General features: G+C 40.8%; 1 protein-coding gene across 1 annotated transcript in view; it reads right to left on the bottom strand.

The window, feature by feature from the left end:
* LOC145393552 (furin-like protease 2) overlaps positions 1 to 20,884 on the bottom strand; it is a 758,736-nt gene that overhangs the window by 67,004 nt on the left and 670,848 nt on the right. The window contains exon 22 of the mRNA XM_080267702.1: positions 3,189 to 3,336. Coding sequence (XP_080123828.1) covers positions 3,189 to 3,336 — 148 coding nt within the window. The remainder of the gene's footprint in view (positions 1 to 3,188; positions 3,337 to 20,884) is intronic.

The raw sequence follows: 20,884 nt of genomic DNA, 5'->3' as shown, positions 1-20,884 counted from the left end.
CTAAGGGGGCTGGTGCAACCAATGCTCACTCTAGAGACTAGCGGGGCAACCATAAACTAATGCTAGTGGCGTGAAACAAACCCGCCATGTTTGAATTTTTGGATAGATTTCAGATTTTTGCGGTTAACTGAAATGAGAATGTTTTAATAAAACTTATGGTTAATGGCATATTATGGTTAAAAGAATTTCGGATAAAAGAGACTCCACTGTATTTGGATTAGTCACGCGATATGAGAAAGGAATGTTTGCTTCTATGCCAGAGTGATTAACTTATGTAATACATGAAGCACAATCATATGGCACGTGGCCATGGAAGCAATACTCATTTCAAGGAAAATCAAAGAAGTACTGTCTGAAGGCCTCCCAATCATCTATCTATCTATTGCCAGACGCCTCAATCCCGTTTGGGGTGGCCACAAACAAATTGCCTCCACGTTGTCCTGTCCCCCACCATTTCACTGCCCTGCTCCCACCTCACACCCCCATCTCTCATATACCTCTCCACCCCATCCCTCCATCTCATCCTCAGCCTCCCCCTCCCTCTTCCTCCCTCCACCTCTCTCACATACACTTTCTTCGTCAGTCTCTCACCCTCCATCCTCTCCACATGGCCAAACCACCTCAGTGTGTTCCTCATAACGCTTCCTATCACATCCACATCTACGCCACAACGCTCCTTTATATCCTCATTCGTCAACCTGTCTCTCCATGTGACTCCACAGACTCCTCTTAAATAACTCATTTCCACTGCTCTCACTCTTGACTTGTGTCCTTCCAACAACATCCAAGCTTCACTTCCATACATTAGAGTTGGTATCACAATACTGTCATGTAGTAAGTTTTTCACTTCCATGCTCACTTCCCTGTTTCTTATCACTGTTTTCAAAGAACCAGCAACCTTTTTTCCCTGCCGTACCCTTTCAAGCACTTCACCCTCCAAACCTCCATCCTTACTCATCACACTACCCAAGTACTTAAACGTACTCACATTTTCCAATTCCTCACCATCCAACCTCGCTGTACATTCACTGACTTCACCTCTCTCAAAGACCATCACTTTACTTTTCCCTACATTCACCTTTAGATTCCATTTCTTACACACTCTCCCAAACTCATCCACCAAGCCTTGCAGCTCCCCTTCGTCTTCACTCAACAACACAGTATCATCTGCAAACAACACTATCCTCTCTTACCAGGGACACTCCAACATCCACTACCCTACCTTGTACCTCTTTTATTACCCCATCCATGTACAGATTGAACAACCATGGAGACATGACACATCCCTGTTTCAACCCAACCTTCAAAGAGAAAAATTCACTCAGTTCACCATCTACACGCACTGCAGCCTTAGCACCATCATACATACTCTTCACAGCATTCAACAACTTCCCATCTACTCCATATATTCTTAATACTTTCCACAATCCTTGTCTATCCACCCTGTCATATTCTTTCTCCAAATCCATGAAAGCCGCATACAACTTCTTTCCCTTCTCTAGAAACTTTTCCACTAAAGATCTAAGAATGAATATCTGATCTACACAACCTCTTCCCTTCCTAAAGCCTCCCCATTCTTCTCCACCTAATTCCTCTGTTCTTTCTCTAACTCTGTCAATAAGTATCCTACCATACACTTCTCCTATTATACTAAGAAGACAAATGCCCCTATGATTACCACACACTTCTTTTTCCCCTTTTCCTTTGTACAAGGGAATAATTATACCTGACTTCCAATCCTCCGGGACTCTACCTTCCTCCCAGGCCAATCTGCACATCTTCCTTATCCATTCTACTACTATCTCTCCCCCATACTTCAGCATTTCACCACACACTCCATCAATTCCTGGGGCTTTCCCCAGTTTAACTTTCTTCATTGCTTCCACAACTTCTATCCAACTGATTTCTTCCTCTCTTCTCACCTCCTTCCTTCTCCTAGCCATTCCCCAGTCACTTATACTCGCATTACTTCCATCCTGTATGTTCAACAATTCCTTAAAGTGTTCTCTTCATCTCCTCAATTTTTCTCCCTTCTCCACTAGTAATCTACCATTTATATCTTTCACTCCCCTGCTAACTTCACTTCCACCCTGTCTTACTCTCTTCACCTCTTTCCAGAACATTTTCTTACAGTCCCTCCACTTTACACTCAAATTCCTTCCAAATTCCTCACCCACTCTCTTCTTACTCTCTCTTACTAATCTTTTCACCTCTCTCTTTCTTGCTGCATATAACTCTCTCTTCCGCCTCTCAACTTCTTCCACGCCCCTATTTCTCATCCATTCATTGTATGCTTTCTTCTTTTGTGCCACAGCCTGTCTCACCTCTTCAGTCCACCACGCTGTTCCTTGCACACCCCTCCGTCTTCTCTTCCTCCCACACACCACATCACATGCTGCACATATTTCTTCTGTAAATATCCTGCACACACCTTCCACGTCCACCATCTGCTCCAATTCATATTTGCCCAATCGTTCCTCCACTTCTCTCTTATACTTTGCCTTTTTCTCATCCTCTTGTAACCTTTCCCTCTCCTTGCAACTACTCCTTCCTCTCATCTTTCCCTTCTTCTATTCCTCCATCTTACTTGGATCCTAATTCTGGCCACCACCAAATAGTGGTCAGAAAGTCCACTCCCCCAACCTCTATACGCTCTTGCTTCCATTACACATCTTCGCATCCTTTCATCCACACACACATAATCAATCATTGCCTTCCTTTCATTCAGTTCACCACCCACCCTTCTCATCACTCGCCATGTATACCTGTGGATCATTTTATGCCTGAAGAGGATATTGGCTATCACCAACCCCCTCCCAGCACAAATGTCCACTAACGCACTGCCATTCTCATCTATCTCAGCAGGCACACCCCACTCACCAACTATTCCATCCACCTTCACATTCCCTACTTTACCATTCATATCACCGATCAAAAACACTCTCTCATTCCTTCCAAACTTTTCCATGCACACTTCCACATTTGTTCTGAACTCTTCTCTCACTCTGCTAGCACAATCTTGTGTTGGCGCATACACACAGCAGCTCCAAAATGCCACAGCTGCTACTTCTTGGGAGGGTCCACAGGCCTTAATGGAGCAATAAAACAGGTTAAGGTGATAAAGCTGTGACTTACCTAGCTTCTTCATCAATGTCTGCCCATAAACAAGATAACAACTGAAGACTTACTTGTTATCAGGCATCTCATAGAAACCACGAGGGCAGGTGGTAAGACAGGTGCCATTGTTCAGGAGGAGATGATGAGAGCATGCCAGGCAGTGATCTGGCCCAGCACACTCTTCACACAGACCACCACATCGTAAGCAACTCCCATTCACTAGAATCAAACAAACATTGTATTACTGCACTGCAATTTCTGTTCCTTATTCACGAGGTCGTACAAACGATTACTAAAGAGTATGGTGCTATGACTGCTTAATTACCACATGGATGAAGATTATGTTTTCACTCTTGACATTGCCTGATTTTCCACCAGAATTAAGAAACACGGAAGGATAATGATAAATTGTGAGGATAATCCTGCTGACAAAAGATTACCAATCGGATATGGAATTGGGATCTGATGGAAACTTAGTCAACACAATAAGGCTGCAAGGATGTCATTTACTTACGGACAAATCCAGATGATTATATTATGGTCAAAATACACCACACTAAAAGAACACAACCATAAATCCAATAAATATGGAAGTACAAATAATACAGTATGGAAGAGGTATGTATTCTGCTCAGTTCCTTTCAGGTTTAAGTATGCTGCATTACAATGCAGATAAAATAAAACATGTTCTCCTTCATGTGGAGTAACTCCCTCCCCCTTTGTTTTTAAACATGAAATCATGTGCTTTCTGCACACCACAGGAAAACAGGAAAACCCTAATGCTGCAGTTTGCAGTCTGTCATTTACATTTGAAACAGAATAGTAGACTAAAGGAAAGGGGGTAGACAAATTACTGGGTATAGGGTAGTGGTCAAGATAATAGACTTGAAACAGGATCTGAAAGAACAAAGATCAACAAGATAAAGTTGCAAGGATGTTGCTTTGTTACAGTCAAATCCAAAGTGGGTTATTCCCTCTGACAAGGAGGGTATGTTCTTACCCCTGTCTGTTTATTCTCTCTGACAAGGAGAGTATGTTTTTGCCCCTGTCTGTTTGTTAGATTTTTTGTCAGTTAGCAGGATTACTAAAAAACTATAAGAGAGATTTACACCAAATTTGGCAAGTAGGTAGCCCACGTCCCAGGGAACAATCGATTAATTTTTGGGACCAATTCAGGTTGTATTACAGATTCTGGATCCGGAAAACACTTTTTGCAAAACCCTAATGAATGATGAGAAAACCTAACACAAAATGAAGAGTGGTCTGGAAATTACCCTGCCCTTGTCAGATATATGTGCTCCACTGACTGCCCCTCTAGTTTGTCTGTTAGTTTGTATGTGTGTTAGTATGATTACTCAAAAACTAAAAGAGAGATCTGGACCAAATTTGGTGAGTAGATAGCCCATGTCCCAGGGAACAATCAATTAACTTTTGGGACCGATCCAGATCATATTACAGATTCTAGATCTGGAAAGCATTTTTTGTGAAACCCTATTCAGTGATGAGAAAACCTAACCCATTAGGAAGGGCGGTTTGGAAATTACTTTGCCTTCATCAGAAAGATGAGCTCTACTGAATGCCCCTCTAGTTAGGATATGGAATCCATCTAATAAATAATTTTGCTTAATACCACTTAAGTCCTAGGAATGCAATGTTACTGCAATGGAAAGTAATAACCAGTTTCCAAATAATGGCTTTGCTCTACCATAACCTAAAGAAATCATACAACACTAAGGACATTATAAACTATCCAACTAAATAGAAAAATTTGACGTAACCACAATATATTTTTGTACATTATTAATTCTATTTGACTCAATAAATTCCACTGGAAAGTGGGAGCAATGCAAAATACCACATCACAAACTATGATTGTAAATGTATGTAAAATGATGGCATGTAAACTTAAGTATGGCACCACTGGGAATTAAAGCTGCTGGAGCAGATTATGAAAATTGTATGGGTCGTGTCACAGAGCCTGATCATGCACTGAAAACTGATAAACAATCTGGGTTCATGCCAGGAAGAATACATGATATGCTGTTTAAGGGTATACAACTACAGGAAAGGGTTCTGGAGAAACTGAGAGAATTCTCTTTTCTTTTTGCAGATTTCCAGGAGGAAAATGAAGAGTTGCTCAAAGCAGTTATACAGTAGGGAATGAGAAGAATGAATAGAGAAAAGTGATTGCCTCATCTGGCAATGAAAATATACGATGGTTCAAGAACGTGTGCTGTCACTGTTGTTGAGGCCTCAGCCTTTAATGACCATTTATATTCATGTTAAAAATAAAAGAGTTCATGGTAAAGGCAGGGGTATATTTTGAATCCCTTTCTGTTTAGCTTGCTGACTGAGGCAAAACTTTGTGATTTTAGAGCAGGATGTCATGGAAGTTTCTGTACACAGACAATCTGGTATTAAAGACAGATATCAAGGAGAGGGAGGTGAAGAAATCAAGGATCTGATGAAGGGTGGAGATGGAGCCTAAGGGACTGATGGTGAATGTGAAGACGAAGGTTACAGCATGCATGGTATAAAGAGGCAGGCTGATGAACAATGGCGAATGATCTTGCGTTACATGCATGAAAGGGGTGGGCAGTACTTCCAATATTACTGACCAGTGATGACAACTGGGTGTATAAGAGATGCAGTGATGTCAAAAGTAAACTGAATTGCAAGATCCAGTACACCCCCACACCTCCATTATCCCACCTCTCGGTAACTGATAAATCCTTATAACGATGTGAAATAAGTTACGACTGTCTCCTTGTATGCGATGCATTACTTCTGCTATAAAGATGAAGGTGGCAAATGAAAAGCCCGCCATGCACACCAATATACACACAAGCCAGCTGTCACCTATCAATGCCAAGATGGCTACCAATGCTTACATATGCAGAAACCCATTCTGACACTTCTTTGCAAGCCCCGTAGCTCCTGCCATTCCTATGAACAGCTGGGCCACTCTGTCCCCCACATTCTCTCTCGCTCATGTGTCCTGCAGTAGTGACAGCATCTCTTATGGTCATCCTGTTGCGTCATTCTCTCATACCACTGCATAACATCAGAGACAACCTCAAATCATTTGTGTACATTAGAGTAATAAATAATCAAAAGGCATCACTGTGTGCTTTAAAGTGGGTTTTGTGTGTGTGTGTGGTGTGTGTGTGTGTGTGTGTGTGTGTGTGTGTGTGTGTGTGTGTGTGTGTGTGTGTGTGTGTGTGTGTGTTCTTACCTAATTGTTCTTACCTGATTGTATCTTTACAGGAATGAGTCAAGCTCGTACTGTCCCGTGTCTTAAACCATATTTATCGTACATATCCTTAAATTTGTGAATTGTTTTGGCACACACTATTTCATTCGGTAGTGCATTCCATTGATCAATTGCTCTGCTTGGGACACTGAATTTCCTTACGTCTTTATCACCTCTCTTCTTATGCAGTTTTTTGCAGTGTCCTCTTGCTGATGCTTCTCCATATGTTAAGTAATCATTTATGTCTATTTTCTCCTTCCCTGATATGCACTTATATAGCATTATCATGTCACCTCTTTTCCTTCTCTCCTGTAGTGTTGGTAGATTCAGTTTATTTAGTCTTTCTTCGTAGCTTAGGTCCCTTAAGCTTGGTATCCATCTTGTAGCGGCCCTTTGAACTTTTTCAATCTTGTCTATGTGCTTTTTGAGATGAGGACTCCAGACTACTGATGCATATTCCAGGGTTGGTCTAATGAATGATATTATCCTTCTTAGCATGTCTTCATTTATGTATGTGAATGCTATTCTCATATTTGCAAGCAGTGTATACATGTTCCGTACCTTCTCGCTGATGTGGTCAGTCGGAGATAGTCTGTTATTGATAATCACACCTAGGTCTTTCTCTCTTTCTGATGTGTATAGGATTTTATTTCCTAACTTATAATCCCAATCAGGTCTTTTTCCACTTTTACCAAACTCGATTACATGACACTTGTCCACATTGAATTCCATTTGCCATGTACTACTCCATTCATGAAGTTTATTTAATTCTTCTTGTAGCTCCCTACAAGAGTCTGTGTTAGTAATTCTCCTTTGTATTTTTGCATCATCTGCAAACATATTCAGATAGCTCTCATTTCCAGTGTTACTGTTTATATCATTTATATACACTAAAAACATGATTGGTGCCAGCACTGAACCCTGTCGTACTCCACTAGTCACTTCTTTCCATGATGAGTAGTTTCCTCTTAGTACTGTTCTCATTTCTCTTTTTATGAGAAAGTCTTGCATCCAACACAACAGTTTGCCTCGAATTCCTCCTTGATGGTACAGTTTCCATAAAAGTCTTTGGTGTGGTACTGTGTCAAAAGCTTTCTTGAAATCTAAATAGATACTGTCCACCCATCCTTCCCTTTCCTGTATTGTGTTTGTTACTCTGTCATAGTAGCTTAACAGATTAGTAACACATGATTTTCCTTTTCTGAAACCAAACTGTCTTTCTGTTATCATACTGTGTTCTTCTAGATGATTTACCCAAGCTTTTCTTATAAGCTTTTCTAATACCTTGCTTACAACACTGGTCAGTGATACTGGTCGGTAGTTGAGTGGATTTTGCCTATTTCCTTTCTTGAATAAGGGGACAATATTTGCTTTTTTCCAAATATCAGGTAGTTTACCTTGACTCAAGGATTTCTTGAAAATTAAAAATAATGGTTTACTTAACTCCTTTGCACATTCTCGTAGTACCCAACATGAAATTTCATCAGGTCCACTTGCTTTTCCTCTGTCTAATCTCCTTAACTCCTCCTGTATTACTTTTTCTGCTATTTGTATATCTGGTAGTATGTTGGACATGCGTGTTCCACATAGTCCCTCTCAAAATTTTTTTCTTCTGTAAAAACTAATTGGAAATTCTTATTTAGTGCTTCACAAATATCTTTCTCTTGTGCATAAGTGATTCCCTCGTCCGTAATTGTTTGTATTATATCTTTTACTTTGGTTTTGCTTCTGATATAGCTGTAAAACAGCTTTGGTTGATCACTACTTTTATTTATTATATCCTCCTCAAACTGTTTTTAGGCTTCCCTCCTTATTCTTGTATAATCGTTTCTTGCCTGTTTTTGTAATTATTATACGCCCTTTCACTATTATGTCTTCTGTATCTATTCCACAACAAATCTCTTCTTTCTTTTGATTTTTTACATTCTGTATTGAACCATTTCTGTATTTTCTTATCTGCTTCTTTGTGCTGTGGGATGTACTTCTGGACTCCTATTTCATAAAATTCACAGAACTTTTTATATACAGCATTTAAACCTTGCCCTATAAGCTCATTTTCCCAATCAAATTCTAAGAAGTACTTCTTTAGGTCTTGATAATTTCCCTTTTTATAGTTTAGGCTCTTTTTGTAACTGTCATTGCTGTTTACTGTGTCATATGCTATCCTGAAGTTATAATTTAGTACTGCATGATCGCTTTTGCCAAGTGGAGGGTGATATATTAAACTGTCAGTATCATTTTCTTGCCTAGTAAATATTAGATCTAGCACTGAAGGTACGTCAAGTCCTCTTTTTCTGGTGGTTTCCCTCACATGTTGCGTTAGGAAGAACTCTTGTACGAGATCCAGGAGCTTTTGGTCCCAACAGCTTTCTTGGCTAATTATATCTAGAGTATTCCAATTTATATTTGTATTGAAATCCCCAGTTAGTATAATTCTTTCTGATTTTTCTTCCATTTTATGTAGTAATGATCTTAAACTCTGAAATGTACTCTCTGCCAGGTCCTCATATTCATCTCTTTCCCATGTGTTTGATCTGGGTGGCATGTACAAATTGGCTACAATTACTTTACCTTCAGATGTGTTCATCTCTACTGCAATCAGTTCTACTTGTGATGGTATATCTAGTTTTATTTCATTGACTTCTAGATTTTTCTTAGTTAATATTATAATTCCTCCTCCTTTTTTTAAATTTCTGTCTCTTCTCCATATATTGTATTCCTCTAAGTTTAGTATGTTATTGGATATCCTTGGTGTTAATTTTGTTTCAGTTAAGCATATTATTTGTGATTCATTTTCTCTGACATAATCATTCATCTCTAGTAATTTAGATACCATTCCATCCACATTTGAGTACATCAACTTTATCATCTTGTTTATATACTTGTCATGACATGGTTCTACTACCTTCCTCCTTTTTCTTCCATCCTGTTTGTGTACCACTTTCGTACCTGCAATCCTATTACTTTGTTAAAAAAAATTCTTCTTCTCTTCTGATCTTCCCTCATTTTTTGTTTTTGCTTCCTCCCTTTTCTCTTTCAGTAATTCCAGTTCCTCTTGTGTTAGGCATCTTTTTATCCATACATTTTTGAACTCCTCTTTTTCCATAAGATTCTTTGCATTTTTTAGTATCTCTTCCACAGTGTTTACACTCTGGAATGTCACCTTTAGAGGTCTTGTCTTGCTTTTCTCATATTTCCCTAACCTTTTGTGTTCCTCTATGTCTTTACTACAGATTTCCTCTGATACTTCTTTCAGTAAGCTCATTACATTTGCCATCTCCTTTTTGTCTCTTGTGATCCTGTTTTTTACTTCTTCCTCTTCTATAACAGTGATTACTATAGATTTGTTTATATCTACTGAATCTCTGACTAACTTTGGATTGTTTTGGATTATTCTTTTCACTTCCTTTTTAATGCTTTTTTCCTCCACCCTTGTTTCTAAGTCTTTCTTTCCTTTCACCATTTCAGCATACGTGGTTTCCACATCATTTTTGTAGCTTTGCACAGCTTCATTCACCTGTGTTATCTTCTCCTCAATATCACTGCTCTGGTCAATAAGACTGCTTACTTGCCTAATTGTCTCTGTGTCATTTTTGAACTCTTCCATAACATTCTCGTGATTGACTACTGTACCTGCCATTTCACTCATTTTCTTCCTAAGTGTACTCAATTCCACTGTTAGTTCACTAATGGCTGTGTCTTTCTTATTGGCCTCCCTTCCTAGTTTTTCTATTTCTTCCTTTTGCAAGTGCATCTGCTTCTTTATTTTATCAATTTCATTTGTGAAAGCCATTTCTAGTTTGTGTACACATTCAACCAGTCTATTGTGGGTCTCCACTTCAACCAGTTCTTGGTAGAAATCATCATTTTGCTTTTTACTTTTATCCCTTTTCTTTTCCAAATTTGCTTTACTAAAGTACGTATCCATTTTGCAATACAGTAATCACTCTAATATCCGGACGCCCAATAACTGAACATCCCCACTAACCGAACCTTATCGTCCTGGGATCAAACATTCCCAAAATGGTCCAAAAATAAAAAAAAAATTTAAAAAAAATTGATTTTTTGCCGTCTGTAATTTGAACTTACCGCGCGCGCCGCGTGAGAGCATTGTTTTGGTTTGTCATTCCTCCGACGTCCGATAGAGCGCCGCTGCATCCTCCCCACTTCCCGCCTGTCTCTCACCGCGACTGGACCTACGCTCTTCGCAATGGCTGCCCACGTGCTCGCTTTTGTGGTGGTGCCGTACTTGCTGCAAGGCCTCCTGCTGCTCTCTGCCCTCCTCTTAGTGTGTGTGATGATGGCCCCGCCTCCTGAGAAAAGGAAGAGAGTGGTGTTGACTCTGGAGAAGAAACGGGAGATATTGGAGAAAGTTGATGCGGGTTGGTCTTCTTCACGCATTCTCCGCGAGTTTAACCTGGCCCGGTCGACTTTGTTCGATATCAAGCGTTCCCGAGACAAACTCATGCAGTACGCGGCTGACTTCTCGTTGAGAAGCAAACGCAACGTGGAAAGGAAGGTTATGTTTACCCCCAAGTTTGCAGAAATCGACCGATCCACGTTGATTTGGTACCGACAGCAACGTGCAGCTGGTGTGATGGTACGTGGAACGGAGCTGAAGGCTGCTGCTGAGAAGTTTGCAAGGCTTCACGACGCCCTAGACTTCAAGGCATCCGAGGGTTGGCTCTTCGCATTCAAGTTGCGACATGGTCTTACTAACCGTAAAGCACATGGCGAAGCATTGGACGCTAACGAGGATGGAGTTGACGAGTTTCGGCACAAGGTGAAAGGTTTGATCAACAGGGAGGGCCTCACTCTTGGTCAAGTCTATAACGCAGACGAAACTGGCCTATTCTATCGCTCGGTGCCAACGAACACTCTAGCCGATGAGACGGAGAAGCGTGTACCTGGCCGCAAGCTTTCTAAGGAACGGATATCTGCTTTGTGTTGTGCCAGTGCTAAAGACATGCACCGGCTTAAGCCCATTATTGTTGGCCGTGCAAAGCAGCCTCGGTGCCTTCGTGGGGTGATGGATGTCCTTCCTGTCGTATGGTACCATTCTTTGAAAGCATGGTTCACAGCTGTGATTTTCAAAGACTGGTTTCACCGTCACTTCGTCAAGGAGGTCATCCAGTACCAGACGAAGACACTGGGAATTCCTTGCGACCAGGTAAAGGCTCTCCTTCTCGACAATGCACCTGCCCACCCGTGCGACAAGGACTTGGTTGCTGAGAATGGCTGTATTAGGTGCATGTTTCTGCCACCTAATACGACTGCTCTCATTCAACCCATGGACCAAGGAGTGATCGTGGCAACAAAGCGCCTGTACCGTCGGAAGTTCCTGGACGAGGTGATGGTTGTTCTCGAGGACGAGGACGAGCGCAGGGAAGGACGTGACACTCGAGGCAAGCGGACTTTGGAAAACCTTCGCAGCTACAACATCAAGTCTGCGCTGTACAACTGGGCTAGTGCATGGAAGGAAGTCCCTGTGAAAACTCTTGAAAATGGTTGGTCTCGTCTGCTTCTCGGAACAGATGTGGAGTACGATTTTCTAGGGTTTGACGTGGATGACTTCCATGCACGGCTACGCACGGCGACGATGTTGATGTGGACGATGTTCGTGAGTGGTTGGACGACGACGAGGGCGATCCTGGGTATCAGATGTTGTCTGATATCGAGATCGCGTCTTCGGTTGCTGGTGTCAGTCCTGAACTTGAAGATTCCGACGACGAAGGCGATGATGATGCGGACTCCTCTCAGCAGGACACTACTCCAGCCATCCCCAAGCTGAGCGCACTCCGGGAACATCTAGAGTTCGTCCTAGACTACCTGAAACACCCGGACTGCGACAGGGAGATGGGGCCCTTGGGACTCGTGGAGGAAGTGCGTGCTTTCCGGCAGCGCATCATCAATCGCCAGAATCGTCGGTCCTTGCGTCAGTCAACGATTGACAGTTTTTTCAGGCCCGTGACCCCCGCTGTGCCAAGCCCTGGTTCCACTCCGTTGCCTCCCCAAGACAGGCCCTCATGCTCCGAGCCACAGCCCAGCACATCAGCTACAGTGGAGTCACTGCTCGATGTGAGTTTGCGGCTATCTTCAGAGTCTTCTGTAGTCGGTACGCCATCACCACGACCCACCGATGCACCCCTTGGTCGCCTGCCAGTGATACTCTCGGACTCTGACAGTGAATAAACAGCAAGAACTTCTCCACTAGACCACACGGGAATTTTGAGTGTTGTGCAGTGAAAAAAACGGTGTGTTGTGTTAAGGTTTTCGAAATGAGAGAAAAGACTCAGTGGAAACAAAATTTAACATAACTAACCTTCTTTGTTTTGGCTTTAAAATTGAAAAGATTGGGAAAAGTTTATGTGCAACACGAAAGTTAACTGGAACATCATTTGGACTAAAGTGAACACTGTGAAGAGAACGGACTTCTGTGTGTTATTGACTAAGTTCAGTGCAAGACTTCAGGAAGAGTGTACTGCAAGTGCTTCAGGAAATCATTCTTACTGTCAGAGTCCGAGAGGAGGCGGTTATTCATCGAGGTGGCCAGGGACTTGCTGTAAGTAGCCAGAATGTTTCATATTGTACTTTTTTCCATACTATACTTACCAGAATGTTTCATACTGTACTTTTTTCCATACTATACTTACCTCATGCATGTGCAGTAGGAATGTGTTTTTCAGAGTTAGGCTAGGTTAGGGTCCATAAGTACCAGAATGTTTATTAATGTATGAACATACTTCTAAACCCTCATTTTATGTTTCTTTGGCATTTATTTCAGTCATTTATGTGCCTTATTGGTGTGATTTGGGTGTTAACCCCTTAACCGCGGGGCGTCACTTTCGTGATGCTTGGGAGCAAGGGATCATACTGCGGGGCGTCGCTTTTGTGATTCTGTGCTATTTTGAATTCACCCGGGCTTCCAAGTGGGGGCTTGTATCATCTATCAGTACTGCCAATGTCCAACACTAGTCAGCACTCCTAATCTCATCTGTACTCCCATCCATTGTTGACAATTTAGCCATTTCTCCCCGTTCTTGACTCCCCTCCCTACCCCCCCTCCATTACCCTATCCTCTCGCCTGCCTGGCCATGCTACGCTAAGTAAATCTTCCCTGGAATTTTTCACTGATTTCATCCATTGAAATAAGCCCTATGTCGTATTCTTATACCAAATAATATATACAAGAAAGAAATAAGGTAAGTGAGAGTGCCATACACCTGGAATTGGCTAATTATCACCTGACAACACCTCACGTGCACTCGTTCGCTAATTTTCGCTGTTTTTTTCCCCTTGAAATATGCCGTATAATCTATTTTCGTAATAAATATACATGTAAGGAGGGAAGGGAGAAGCCTAAGTGATATTTACATTCACCTGGAACTACCTAATTTATAATGTATTGTCTAGATTTCCTGCCAATCATATCAGTGCTACACAAAGCTGTTTCAAGATTTAACATTGGTAGCTCTGATTATATATCTCCTAAGTAGGCCTCTAATCTATTTTCGTAATAAATATACATGTAAGGAGGGAAGGGAGAAGCCTAAGTGATATTTACATTCACCTGGAACTACCAAATTTATAATGTATTGTTTAGATTTCCTGCCAATCATATCAGTGCTAGACTTAGCTGTTTCAAGAACCAATATTGGTAACTCTGAATAACCCCTAAACAGGCCTCCAGGCTGGCCCTGCGTTATCAGTTTACTCTCATCTTCCGAAGTGAGGGGACGTATGTTTCTTCTTGCTGACTTCAAGGCCTTTTTTCACCCCCATGCAAATGGCTCTGTGACCTTTACCCCCTACTAAACCTCGTGTGGAAAGAGGTAAAGGGCTGACAATTGATAAAAGAGTGACTACGATCTTTCTATTGAGTAAAACAGTGCAAGTGGAATTGTAAATAATGTGTAAACAGCAAGTGAAAGTAATGAATGTAAATATACGTGAACAATGGAAAATAGTTTTATAAGTCATTTCAAGTGACAGTGCACAACACAGTGTAAATAAAATAGAAATGTAAATAACGTAAATAAAATAGAGAACGTAAATAGAAATGTAAATGAGTAGTATTATAAGAATACGAGTATATACCCTAGGAGTAATGAAAGTGAAAGTTTCACTCTAGCATGTCTGAATGCTATGAGTTATGAGAGTGAAGATGAAAGTGACATTCACTCTCAATGCCAGTATACAGGACGAGAAAGTGAATGCTACGTATTTTACTGAAAGAAGTTGAATCCCTACAGTGATAATAAACTAATACTACTGATGGAAACTTATGGATAAAGACTGTAGATATATATAAGTGTTATATAGTAATAGAAATATAAACTGTGAGGGGTTTTATGAATAATAAATGACAGAGTAACAAAAGCGAACTAGTGCCAGTGCGACGATCAGACGCGCTCGTAATTTCCATTGCTTTCACAGTGTTTTTTTTTTTGAGTATGGATCCCAAACTACTTGAAAATTGTAGAATAGTGTTTATAGTGTTTGTATCTGGCTGTGGTAATCATATTACGGGTTGTCGGGAAGTGTAAAGTGGAGACTTCATTACCTTACTTCAGAGGTCTCCACAAGTCCTACGGTAACCGACGAAGGCTCAACAATCATTCCAGGAGAAAGCTGAAGGTATGTGCCATAAGCATATGTAATTTTATTATTCTAGGACTAATAACTGATTTTTGGCAAATATTTTTTGAGAGTCTGTCGGAGCCAAAATAACCCCGCGGCACACGCAAGTCATTGGTAAACAAGCCCGCGGTGTAGGGGTTAAATAGGTGCTATGCATGTCCGGAGGGAGTTGTATAGGTGTTTCTCTGAGTTAGGGTCCATAAGTACAAGTCCATAAGCTGGGGCCCAATATCCGGACGAAACCAATATCCGAACCTACCGATGGCTCTATTGATCCAGATATTGGAGGGGTTACTGTACTAAAAGTGCAGCGTATGTACTTACAATCCCCGTGTTGTTGTAGTCTAAACAAACCTCCGATGACTCAGCGTATTCTTTCGTCTTGCTTCTCTTTCCTGTTTGAACAAGTCTTGCTTAAACTTATTATTTTTTCCTTTCAATAATAAAAAATCATTTAGTCTAACCTGGTACAGAGCTTGACTAAATACAAAGATACTAATTTAGGTAATGTCACTGGCCGTGTTGGTTCGGTAAGGAGCGCCGATGTTGCATGTCCACCTCGGTTGAATCCCTGTCTCTGTTCTTACCTAATTGTATCTTTACAGGAATGAGTCAAGCTCGTACTGTCCCGTGTCTTAAACCATATTTAACGTACATATCCTTAAATTTGTGAATTGTTTTGGCACACATTATTTCATTCGGTAGTGCATTCCATTGATCAATTGCTCTGTTTCGGAAACTGAATTTCCTTACGTCTTTATCACCTCTCTTCTTATGCAGTTTTTTGCAGTGTCCTCTTGCTGATGCTTCTCCATATGTTAAGTAATCATTTATGTCTATTTTCTCCTTCCCTGATATGCACTTATATAGCATTATCATGTCACCTCTTTTCTTTCTCTCCTGTAGTGTTGGTAGATTCAGTTTATTTAGTCTTTCTTCGTAGCTTAGGTCCCTTAAGCTTGGTATCCATCTTGTAGCGGCCCTTTGAACTTTTTCAATCTTGTCTATGTGCTTTTTGAGATGAGGACTCCAGACTACTGATGCATATTCCAGGGTTGGTCTAATGAAAGATGTTATTATCCTTTTTAGCATGTCTTCATTTATGTATGTGAATGCTATTCTCATATTTGCAAGCAGTGTATACATGTTCCGTACCTTCTCGCTGATGTGGTCTGCCGGAGATAGTCTGTTATTGATAATCACACCTAGGTCTTTCTCTCTTTCTGATGTGTATAGGGTTTTATTTCCTAACTTATAATCCCAATCAGGTCTTTTTCCACTTTTACCAAACTTGATTACATGACACTTGTCCACATTGAATTCCATTTGCCATGTACTACTCCATTCATGAAGTTTATTTAATTCTTCTTGTAGCTCCCTACAAGAGTCTGTGTTAGTAATTCTCCTTTGTATTTTTGCATCATCTGCAAACATATTCAGATAGCTCTCATTTCCAGTGTTACTGTTTATATCATTTATATACACTAAAAACATGATTGGTGCCAGCACTGAACCCTGTCGTACTCCACTAGTCACTTCTTTCCATAATGAGTAGTTTCCTCTTAGTACTGTCCTCATTTCTCTTTTTATGAGAAAGTCTTGCATCCAACAAAACAGTTTGCCTCGAATTCCTCCTTGATGGTACAGTTTCCATAAAAATCTTTCGTGTGGTACTGTGTCAAAAGCTTTCTTGAAATCTAAATAGATACTGTCCACCCATCCTTCCCTTTCCTGTATTGTGTTTGTTACTCTGTCACAGTAGCTCAACAGATTAGTAACACATGATTTTCCTTTTCTGAAACCAAACTGTCTTTCTGTTATCATACTGTGTTCTTCTAGATGATTTACCCAAGCTTTTCTTATAAGCTTTTCTAATACCTTGCTTACAACACTGATCAGTGATACTGGTCGGTAGTTGAGTGGATTTTGTCTATTTCCTTTCTTGAATAAGGGGACAATATTTGCTTTTTTCCAAATATCAGGTAGTTTACCTTGACTCAAGGATTTCTTGAAAATTAAAAATAATGGTTTACTTAACTTCTTTGCACATTCTCGTAATACCCAACATGAAATTTCATCAGGACCTCTTGCTTTTCCTCTGTCTAATCTACTTAACTCCTCCTGTATTACTTTTTCTGCTATTTGTATATCTGGTAGTATGTGTGGACATGCGTGTTCCACATAGTCCCTCTCAAAATTTTTTTCTTCTGTAAAAACTAATTGGAAATTCTTATTTAGTCTATCTATCTATCTATAGCCCGACGCCCTAATCCCGCAAAGGGTGGCCGCAGACAAAACACCTCCAAGTCACTCTGTCACCCACCATTTGATTCCCCTCTCCCCAGCTCACCCCCCCTTCCCTCATATACCTCTCAACTCCATCCCTCCACCTCATCCTCGGTCTACCCCTCCCTCTCCCTCCCTCCACCTCACCTACATACACCCTCTTAGTCAGTCTTTCATTCTCCATTCTCTCCACATGTCCAAACCACCTCAGTGTATTTCTCCTAATCTTTTCAACCACATCCACATCTACCCCACAATGTTCCTTCACTTCTTCATTCGTCAACCTGTCCCTCCACGTCACTCCACATGCTCCTCTCAAGTAACTCATTTCCACTGCTCTCACTCTTGACTTGTTCCCCTCTTGCAAGGTCCACGCCTCGCTTCCATACGTTAGGGTAGGGATCACAATACTATCATGCAGTGACTTCTTAACTTCCATACTCACCTCCCTATTTCTCATCACTGCTTTCAGTGTACCAACAACCTCCCTTCCCTGCTGTACCCTTTCACGTACCGTATTTCGCGGCATATAAGACGCACTTTTTTGTCTCAAAGTTACCTTAAAATATCCCCATGCGTCCTGCACGTTAGACTAAGGCAGGTTAGTTAGGCTTCACTGAGAAGAAACTCTTATAAAGATGATCATCTCAATGCTTAGCAACCACAGGCGTTTTCTACAGTATGCAGACTTGATTTTATTTTTAAAAATAATATACACTAGTGTGTATATGCAGCAGATTTAAGAAACACCCGAGATCAGAAACACATAATACTTTCGCGGGTTTGTTTACAGCTCAACTGGCTAACATCGTGAAGATATTTAGCGGTTTAGCAATTTAACAGTTTAGCATCCGCACTATTCCAGCAAGCTAACGTACATGATCACTGGTGAACTGTCTGCTAACCTTCTGAAAGGCAATCATGACCACTTTGCTTACCATCCATTCACTAACGAGCAAAGCAATCATGCTGGAGAGATGCTGGCTAGTGAAACTGCCAAGTCATCAAAACAGACTTTTGTCACGTATGGAAATACAGAGTTACTTTTGTGACATTTTGTGAGTGTATATATGCAGCAGATATTAAAACACGCAAGTTCAAAAACACAAAGCATTCACGGTTTGTTTTCAGCTCAACTGGCCAATACCGTCAAGGGGTTTAGCGGTTTAGCAACTTAGCAGTTTAGTGTCTAGCGTACACCCTACTCTAGCAAGCTAACGTGCTCACTGGTGAACTGTCTGCTAACCTTCTGAAAGGCAGTCATGACCACTTTGCTTGCCATCCATTCACTAACTAGCAAAGCAATCATGCTGGAGAGATGCTGGCTAGTGAAACTGCCAAGTCATCAAAACAGACTTTCGTCACGTATGGAAATTCAGGAACCCTAATTAGGTCAGTTACTTTTGTGATATTTTGTGAGTGTATATATGCAGCAGATATTAAAACATGCAAGTTCAAGAACACAAAGCATTCACGGGATTGTTTTCAGCTCAACTGGCCAATACCGTCAAGGGGTTTAGCGGTTTAGCAACTTAGCAGTTTAGTGTCTAGCGTACACCCAACTCTAGCAAGCTAACGAAGTTACGGCTTCACTTTTTCAGCTAAGTGAAGTACTTTAGCAATGTCTATGCAACTCAGGGCACACCCAATTACAGTATTTTATGAAAATAGGATAAAATTCACTGAGTAGCATAACTGATGCAATATCTGAAATAGCAGTGCCTGACGGGCATTCATATCAGCGTCCGCCATTTCTGCTGTATTCTTAGCAGACGAAGCGATCAGAATGATTGACAACGTTCACTCTCTGCATCTCTGCTGCCTAAGCAAAGCTCTCATGATCGGCAATGGGGAGCATTTAGGCCATAACGTCCAAATTTGTTAGGTTAGGTTAGGTTAGGTTAGGTTGTAAAATCGTTTGCCATTTTGGACGTTACGGCCGAAACGACCAGAATCCTAAGGTGTAGGTGAGAGTTTGGTGTGGGTGTAGTTAAGGAAGTAGAAGTGGGAAGAGTCAGGCTAGGGAACTGATAATCCGCTTATTATAATCCCTTCAGCTCAGCAATGTATTTTATAGGGTAGTTTATTCATGCTCGCCATATGATTTTATTCAGTTCAGGAAACATGTACTGAGGAGGTTAATGTGGGCTGTATCAAATGCCCCAAGTCTGAATATCGCCTGTACTCAGTTAAAACGATTGCCAAGTTAAAATCGTATGAAGTGTGGTATAAGCAATTCAATGGATGGTACTGAGGACCATTTACTGTATGAAAGTGACAGTGAAACAGTGATGATGACTGAGGTGATGACTTCCAGTGATGCTTCAGGACTCGGGGGAAGTAGTGATGAATTCTCAGGATTTGAAGACGAGTGAAATTTTCACCATGTCAGTAATATAAAGTGAATATAGGTTTTAGGTGATCATGACAGATGCAACCATGGAAAATTTAGGATCAATGGTGCTGTACACCTTTAGTCTTGCACTGACGATGTTTGGATGAATAAATTGTTTGAGATGTTTCATGTCCTTAAGTAATGATATTTATATTGAACAACCAAATACATTTTGATGTTTTTGGCATATAATAAAGCCACTGGGTACTCCAAAACGGACTGATGTAAATGTTTCAGAGGTGAGCGAATGTTGCATGTGGTGTGTACATGTGTGCGTGTGTGTACCATAGCGACTAGGAGGCAGCAGTGTTAAGACCAAAAATGGATGTTTTCAAAGTACTCGAATGTTTTGAGATGGATGTCTGTTTTTAGCAAATTCTGGTAAGAGAAATATGCATTTTTAATTGTTGATGCTGCAAGGAAAAGAGCTGACAGTAAGGGAGTGATACTGGGAGATGAGGGTTGAGCCAGTGTCTAGCGCTTGGGATGCAGCAGTGTTGCTAAGGGATAGTTTCACCATTCTCGACATGTTTTGAGATGAATGTCTGTTTTTAGTAAATTGTGATCAGTGAAGAACGTATTTTTAACTGTTGATGCTGCAAGGGAAACATCGCTGACAGTGAGGAAGTGATACTGAGAGGAAGGGGTAGAGACTGCTGTCTAGCGACTGGGAGGCAGCAGTGTTACTAAGGTGTAACAATGGATGTTTTCACCATAGTATGTTTTGAAATGAATGTTTATAGTAAATTATGATCAGTGAAGCATACATTTTTAATTGTTGATGCTGCAAGGCAAACATAGCTGACAGTGAAGGAGTGATACTGAGAGAAGAGAGTAAAAACAGCTGTCTATCCTGTTCCCAAGCAGCCTTGCTATATTGAACTTTGGTTGTAAAACATTGTAATTTGTGTATTTACAAGTGCTACCTTTTTATATTATTTGTGGAGGTAATTACAGGTTAGTTAGAGTGCATGATTAATGATGGTAGTCGTCTGATATTGTGCTTGAGTCAAGGCAATGTGAGGAAATTCCGTAACAGGTGTGGACTATGACGGGGTTCTTTTAGGATAAATGAACTGATGTGAACATTCATTGTATTTCATGTTTTCGTCAGTGAATGAAAGAATAGAGTTTATTGACTTCATTTGTGGTTTTAAATTCATAAAATATTAAAAACAGTGTTTAGATCAGTT

The sequence above is a fragment of the Coenobita brevimanus genome, chromosome 24, assembly GCF_032717465.1.
Source record: "Coenobita brevimanus isolate Jiangsu-jjx chromosome 24, ASM3271746v2, whole genome shotgun sequence".
NCBI lineage: Eukaryota > Metazoa > Arthropoda > Malacostraca > Decapoda > Coenobitidae > Coenobita > Coenobita brevimanus.
The sequence above is the reverse complement of the archived record's forward strand: the minus strand, read 5'-3'. Positions and strand labels throughout refer to the sequence as shown.